The 8,268-nt window shown below is 40.4% G+C and overlaps 1 protein-coding gene across 1 annotated transcript in view; it reads left to right on the top strand.

Moving 5' to 3' along the window:
* CFI (complement factor I) overlaps nucleotides 1-8,268 on the top strand; it is a 30,616-nt gene that overhangs the window by 11,010 nt on the left and 11,338 nt on the right. Inside the window, 5 exon segments of the mRNA XM_025206363.1 lie at nucleotides 54-170; nucleotides 1,436-1,477; nucleotides 3,404-3,445; nucleotides 4,057-4,080; nucleotides 6,141-6,170. Of these exon segments, the coding sequence (XP_025062148.1) occupies nucleotides 54-170; nucleotides 1,436-1,477; nucleotides 3,404-3,445; nucleotides 4,057-4,080; nucleotides 6,141-6,170 (255 nt within the window).

Genomic DNA, 8,268 nt, shown 5'->3' with positions numbered 1-8,268 from the left:
TGCTGAACCATTTGACCCCATCCACATAAATGGTATTCTTTTTTCCTCTACAGAATGCAAGATCAAGAGTTTTCTCTGTAACTCAGGTGTATGTATTCCAAAGAAGTACCTCTGTAACAAGGAAATTGATTGCCTTACAGGAGAGGATGAACTACAAGTGAACTGTGAAGGTGCTTTTTGATAGCTTTGTCCTGATCACTTTAAACTAAAGCTTAAAGAATGCTTACATATTTCAACCCTATGTATGCAAAGGGAATCCAAACAATTATTAATGGAGTCATTCTTTTATTTTGCTTTGAGCTTGCTCTTCCCCTTCTTGCTAGAGGTGTCATGATCATATACCTTTGTAAATCTCAGGGCAGAACTGTTCAGTCATTTGCTTCCATATCTATTTCTGATTTATAAGCTCTTCAACAGTAGCTCAGTTACTGATTCACCTCTACCCTTATTTAGTTTGGCTCTGGGTTTTGTTTTAGTTAATCAGATTGATGTTGCCTGTTCTGGTAATGCCAAAAAAGTACTGAGATGGCTATATTTCTTCCAAATACAATAAAAAAGAATCTTCATTCACATAACTGGAGCATGTTCTCCAACAGCTGCAAAACCATCAACAAATTTTAGTTACAGAGTTACAAAACCTACTTCTATAAGGATAATAAAAAGATAAAAATATTCTGCTCACCTATTCCAAAGCTATCGTAACATTACTCTATTAACTGCTTTTTGAAAATTCAGCTAAGTGCCTGAGTTGGCACCTTTTTAAAAATAATGTAAAGTAAGTCTGTTAGCTCATTCTATATTATCCTATTTGAATTTTATTCCTAGGTAAACAAACTGTAAAGCCAATGATTAAGGTCAATATTTTGATATTGTTTTGGTGTTTGTGCTGCATGTATTTATTTAGGCATTTCAATAGTGTTATTTACCATATTAAATATTTCCCTATGTAAGCAAATAAAAGTTTGGGGACTGTATGCCAGAGAAAGAGGGAGAATTTGAAGTGTATTAATGATTTTGTGTTTTAGTCCTAGATAAAAAAGAGTCCAGAGCCTGAAATTCAAGATCAACATGTTGGCATTTTATATGTATACATTTAGGTGTTTTCATAACATTAGTTTCCCTAGTGTAGTAATTCTGTCCTGATGCAATGCTGTGAAAGGCTACGAGAGCATTTTCACGTGCATGCCAAAGAAAGAGAGAGTATGTGGTATGCTGATGATACTGAGTTTTATTTCTAGGTGAAAAAATGACAGAACTAGAAATTCAAGGTGAACCTGATGGTATTTTATTATTTTCATAATTTTATGTTAATTACTAGCCGTTACTATATACTTATTCATGCAATGTTGTGAAAGTATGAAGAGTATTTTCATGTGTATACTAGAGAATGAAAGATAACTTGGTATATACTCATGTTTTTATGTTTTATTCCTAGATGAACAAAATGTAGAACTAGAAACTCAAGATCAAGATGATGGTATTCTATTATTTTAATGTTTGATGATGCTAATCACCATAGTATACTAAACAATTTTCTATGCAATTATATGAAAGTTTAGAGAGAGCTTTCATGTGTTTGCCACAGGAAAAGAGAGAATTTGTTATATATTGATGTTTTGGTGTTTCATTTTAAGTGAACAAAGTCCAAGTCCAGAGAATCAAGATCAACTTTTTGGTATTATGTTATTATTAACTCTATTCTCATAGACTTTGTTATGATGTCAGGAACATAGCATGATAAATATGTTCTTATTTAGTCCTAGATGAACAAAGTTTGGAACCAAAGACCAATATATCAATAAAACCAAATGTTTTATTGATATATTTATAATTTTAAAGCAGTTTGGAAACCTATCATTGCCTCAATCACTAGAATAAAATTAATTCTAAATAACTATCCATTTTGGTATTTGATTTTGGGTTTTTTATCATGGAAAATCAGATCTCTTCCTGCCCCCTTCTCTCACCAGGGCACAGGTCCAGGCCCCTCACTCCCAAGCCACAAATCCCCAGCCCTGCAGGTACCCTTCACTCCCCACCCACAGCCCTCTGGCTCTGCTGGTGACCCTCATCCCCCCACCCACAGCCCCCTACCCCGCCAGCCCTGCTGGAGGGGATCCCCAGCTGCCAGGGCTACGAGGTCAGGAATGGAGGACCATACCCCCTGCCCCCTGCAGCAGCACCTGAGCCCTGGCTGCCACTTATGGGAGATGGCAGCTGCTGTGGCCCGAGTGGGGAATAGAGCGTGGTGCTCAGATCCCCCTCCCACATGGGCAGCACAGCCAGAGCAGAGCCCATCAGGGAGGGCAGATGCAGGCTGCCCACTGTGGGCTCAGGCTCTCTGCTCTGCTGCCTTCCCCCTGGGGCCTTCACAGCTCAGTGGGCATGCAGAGCAGAATGGGACCAGCGGGGAAGCTTGTTCCTGCCACTAGCCCCTCACTGTCCTGGCAAGGTGTCCCCTGCCAGCCCAGCAGCAGCGAGGGGCACAACTCTGAGCTGCCACCCCTGCTGCTGCTGGGCAGGCAGGGGTCACTTCACCAGGGTGGTGCAGGGCTCCTAGAGGCAAAGAGCTTCCCTGTCCAGCCCTGCTCTGCCCTGCCACACTGGGGGGCTGCCCATCAGGCTATGGAGGCCCTGGGGCAAGAGCAGCAGGGAGGGGAGCCCTGAGCCTGCAGCAGGCAGCCTGCCCACGCCCCTGCCCCGCACAGAAATCTGGAGGGCATGTGCCTCCTCCTGCCCTCTCCAGGAGTGCACGCAGGGCCAGGGAACCAGGCCCTCCTACCCCCCAGATGAGCTGCCCACAGCCCTGTCCCATTCCCTGCCAGAGCTCTGCGGTCACGCATTCCAGCCCTGGACCCCAAGCCCCACGCACTGCCTGGCTGGGCAACAGCCCCAGCCCTACCCAACTCCCTACCCAACTCCCTCCCTCCCTTCCTATGGGGGCCTCAATCCCCACCCCAACAGACTGACCTAGGGAAACTGCTCTCCAGGCTGCCTGGTGATCATGTGCATATCCAACATTTTTGTATTCTGTTATTTTTAGCCATATACTCACAGGCATTGTTATGATGTTATCAACATAGTATAATAGGTATTTCCTTATGCAATACTGTAAACATTTGTAAGAGACACATGTGCCAGAGTGAGAGATGGAAATTTTATGGTGATATGTTTCTGTTTTACACCTAGTTGAACAAAGTGTACATCAAAGTTCACCATTTTGGTATAATTTTTTTGTTCAGCTATAGTTATTGATTCAAATATCAACATTCCTATCATGTTAGTTGCTATAGTATACTGAACACTTCCCCATGCAATGCTGTAAGAATTTGGAAAGTATCTGTGTATACCAGAGTGAAAGAAAGATGTTGGTGTGTATTAATATTTTTGTTTTTATTTTTAGAAGGACAAAATCCAGAGACAGAGACTCAAGGTCAGCAGTCTGGTATTTAATTTTTTTTCTTCAGATATAGATGTAGATATTGGCATTTCTATTATGTTAATCACTAAGTGTGCTGAATACTTCTCTATGCAATGCTGTAAAGCTTTAGAGAATATTTTTATGTGTGCACCAAATTTATAAATGGAGGGAGTATATTTTGTGTATATTATTGATATTTTCATGTTTTATTCCCAGATGAACAAAGTCCAGGCCAGAGATTTAAGGCCTATATTTGGGTATTTTATTATTTTTATTCACATATTTATAGGCATTCTTTTGCTGCATGCCACTATAGCATACTACACATTTCACTGTCCAATGCAGTAAAAGTTTGAAGACCATTTACATGAAGTGTCCAAAGATGGAGATCATTTGGAGTTTGTTGATGTTTTTGCATTTTATTCCTAGGTGAACAAAGTCCAGAGCCAGATATTTAAGATCAATATTTTGGTATTTCATTAATTTTATATATTTACTCATTGTCTTTTCTACTAGGTTAATCAGGATAGTATATTAATTATTTCCTTATGCAATGCTGAAAATGTCTGGAGAGCATTTACATTTGTATGTCAGAAGAAGAGAGAGTAATTGATGATTTTCTTTTTTATTCTAAGGTAATAAAGAAGCAGACCATAAAGGTACATTTTTCAGTTTCTTATTTTTGTACACAGGCAGTCCTCAGACTTACAACACAATTGGTTCCTGAGAACTGTGTCTTAAGTCGAAACGTTGCAACTCGGAACCAATTTTCCCATAGGAAACAATGTAAATGGGGGATTGTTTCCTGAACCCAGGCCCAATACCCTATTTTCACCAAAAATACCCCAGAATTTTGTACTCTATCAATTATAGATGAGTAATATAGCTACTTTAACGTATTTATATTGTAAATAGCAATCAGATTGATTTGGAAGGACTGCTTTGAGGTGTCTTTGTTGGACTTTTTGAAGGGTTCTTGGTTGGAGTCTTCTCAGGAGTCCTGGCTGTAGGTTTTTCTGGAGTCTTGTCTGCTTTCTTAAAGAAAGTGTCCAAGGAAGTTTGGACAGACAGCAGATGGGCAACGCAGAGAACTTGTTTGCTGGCATGGAGTGGCGTCAGATCAAGTGTTGTAAAGTTTAAACTGACGTCAGAAAGTTGAAACAGGGTGTCAATTTATACATGTTATAAGTGTGAAACATTGTAAGTCTAAACGTTGTAAGTCGAGGACTGCCTGTACTGCAAAGTTCTTCATGCCAGTTAGCCATTTAATTTTTGCCGGTAGCTCTTGCTCCATGTTAAGTATCCCACAGGACAGACATTATAGGAGTAGGAAAAGCTCTCTGTTTTGGAGGTTAAACTTAGATAGCATTATTTCCCGTGTTCTGATAATTTTAAACTAAAACATAAGGATTGTCCATGTATTAAATTGCATAAGAGGAAAAGACTAGCAGCATGCAGGGCAGAAGGGGTCCCTATAGACGTGCGGGGACACCGTTCCCACACACTGTAATTACAGATCTTTTAGCTGTGGCGCTCCATGCACTTCCAAAAGATTAAATTTAATTTTGTTTCTTTTAATTTTATTGTGCTTACTCCTGAAGTAACTGTTACACCAACATATCCCTTTGCCAGTTTCCTCCAAAGTCCAGACAAACCCACCCCCAACCACCCCCCAATTCTCTTCTGGTTAGAGATTTTCTTTGACAGCTTTCAAGCAGAACATGTTATACATGTTCCAGAAGCAGATGAAGGAAAATAAAATGAGATTTATACCAGAAAACTAGAAAAGTATTATCTTATTTGAATTGTGGTGGTGTCCAAAGGTGTCCGGACATGCTATAGGCACGCCCAGTGTAGAGACCACAATGCTGTGAGTACAATGCTCAGGGAGGTGAGAGGGGCACCTTCTGTGAAAGGAAAGTACCTTGCATAAGGTGTAAAAATATGATGGTAGAGCTCTCCAAACAATGTTATATTAAATGAAGACATCTGCTATTTGTCCCCTGAACAATTGGTGGACCACGCCCATTGCCACTCCCACACCCCCTTATCTACAACTCGGTATCTAAGGCCAGAACTGGTCAATCATTTGCTCCTGAATCTATTTCTAATTGATAAGCTCTTTCAGTGTCTCACCTAGTGAGTCACCTCTGTCATTATTTAGTTTGGCTCTGGGTTGTGTTTTAGTCAATCAGCCTGATGCTGCATGTTCTGGTTATGTCTGTAATGTTCTGAGATATGTATATTTCTTCTGAATTCAGTCAAAAACATGCTTGATTCACATAATGAGAGCTCTTTCTCCAGAAGCTGCATCCACTGAAACCTGGCAAAGTCATCAGCAAACTTCAGATATAGAAATACAAAACTGACTTAATAAAAACATTAGAAATGTTTTTTCCACCTATCAATAAATAATTAGTGGTTCAAGGTGGCAAGAATGTCTTAAGACAAGATTTCTTAAGATCATTTTCCTAACTGCAAAATTAGTGCAAATGGGAAAGACTTTTTAAGGGAAAATATGCAGTAAACGAACTGCAAAAGGACATGATGCTAATATTCTGATAATGTTATTAACATATTTATAGGCATTTTCATGATGCTTATCACAGAATTATATTACATATTTCCCTTTTAAACATTTTAAAGGTTTGGAAAACATTTACCTGAGTTAGTCTGAGAAAATTTGATGTATATTAATATCTTTGCTTTTTATTCCCAGTGATAATACGCACAAGAGCAAAAGGGAAAGGTAAAATTTTTAATATATTTGCTTATTTAATTAGGCATTGGCACTGTGCAGAGTTCTCTATACCAATTAGCCATTTGATTTTGGCCCATAGCATTGCACTTTTAAGAAGTGTATTTTTCCTGTAGTCATCATTATCTACAGGAAATTGCAAGATTTCTAGTTGTCTTTGCAATAGAAGTGGGTCTTTAGAAAGGATATAAAAGATAGGGTTGTACTTCTTTGTATAAGTTGAGGGAAGATTCTCCATGTACAAGGGGGAGGGAAGGAGAAGCTCAAAGGTGATCATGGGATAAGAGGCAAATGCCCAGGCAGGGCAGTTGGAGAGGATATGTAGAGAGAAGAATAAATACAGGGGGCAGAGTTTTATGTGATATGAATTAGCTGTGCATTCTTCTTCCCTCAGCTATACAGTGACTTTAATAGGAGCAGAGGGCAGAATCCATTTGTCCTCAAATCGATTTCTCATGTCTCCCCTGCTGATGCATCTTTACCTTTATTAATTTTAGATTTTATTTTAGTTAGTCGTTGTGCCTGGAGTGTATCAACATAACTATATTTCTTTGGAATTAAATTAAAAAACAAACTCATTTCACATAATGAGAGCTCTTTCTCAGCAGCTGCACCTGAGGCAACTTTGCGAAATCATCAACAAATTTTAGTCATACGGGGGCCTATACATGAGCCACAATTAACCAAGTGTGCTGGAGTGTGGTAATTACACACTCACGTGTGCTTGCTTAAAAATGCTTTAAAATGGCAGTGGGGGCTCTTTAACTAAAGCTTATTCAGTGAGCTTTAGATAAAGCACCCTGCCGCCATTTTTAAGCATGGGGCTGCTGATACATGAGACGCTCTGGGCACTTTATTTAGAGCCCAGAGTTAAAGTGCCCCTGGTAAAGCAAGCCCTCTAAACCTGTCTGTTCAGGTTTTATTTTTTTACATTTTATTCTAAAGCCAGAAATTCAAGGTCAATATTCTGATGTGCAGTTGGCAAAAATGGCCCAATCCTTCAATCTTTATATAGGCAAAATTCTCATTCTTAAAGGGTTTAGGGTTTGTTTGTTTGTTTGTTTTAAATACAGAACATAGAATCATAGAAAAATATGGTTGGAAGGGACCTCAGGAGGTCATCTAGTCCAACTCCCTGCTCAAGACAGGGTTATCCCTTTCTAAACTATCCTAGACACCTGTTTTCCTGACCTGTTCCTAAAAACTTCAAGAACAACCCTCACACACAACTAGCAGGCATAATGCCTGAAATATCAAAAATGTCCCTTAACTTGCTATAGGTGAAGTGGGAGGATGAGGGCACTGACAATGTCCTGCCACTGCCAAGGCAGGAAGTAGTTTGTGGGGAAAAAAAAAAGCTCTAGAGATTCAAGGAAGAGCAGCATACCCCTCTGCCCACATCCCCAGATGAAGGTAAAAAAACCCCACATTCTGTGTTATACTGAATGTAGGGTAAATTTTCTTCCTTATCCCAAATGCAATGATTGATCTGGCCCTGAGCTAAGGAATAAGACCATCTAGCCAGGAATTTCTAGATGATTTAAGTCCCAACAGGGGTACCTGCACCCCAGTCAAAATCCCCAGCCTTAGCTTTGACCAACACACAATGCTTCTGAGGAAGGCAGAAAAAACCCCACCAGATACCAGTAGGATATAGGGAGAGAAAAGGAATTCCTTCCTGGCCTCACCTGGTGAGCAGCAAAGCCCAGAATCATGGGATAATCAGACAGCTTTCACCAAATGTTGTGGTTGGGTTTTTTTGTTTTTTTGGGGAGGAGTTGCAAAAAAAAAGCTTTCTATTTATCTATCTCCACCTGCAACACTCTGCCCTTGTGGTTCACTTGGCAGCTCAAAACACACTAAAAACCCGTTACACAATTCACATTGCACAACTGTGCGCCCTTCTCCATACCTGTACCCCCACCCAGAGGCAATACGTAGGGGGTGCATGTGGGTGCACATGCACCTCCTGAGCATGGCGGTGCACCCCATACAAAAAGGCGACACTATCAGCAGTGCCTGTGCGTGGCTGCAGCTCGCCACCCCACACCGCTGACACTGCCAGTGGTGTCTGTGGGCTGTCAGCGAT

This window comes from Alligator sinensis, unplaced genomic scaffold, assembly GCF_000455745.1.
Source record: "Alligator sinensis unplaced genomic scaffold, ASM45574v1 scaffold861_1, whole genome shotgun sequence".
In the NCBI taxonomy this organism is placed as follows: Eukaryota; Metazoa; Chordata; order Crocodylia; family Alligatoridae; genus Alligator; species Alligator sinensis.
The sequence above is the reverse complement of the archived record's forward strand: the minus strand, read 5'-3'. Positions and strand labels throughout refer to the sequence as shown.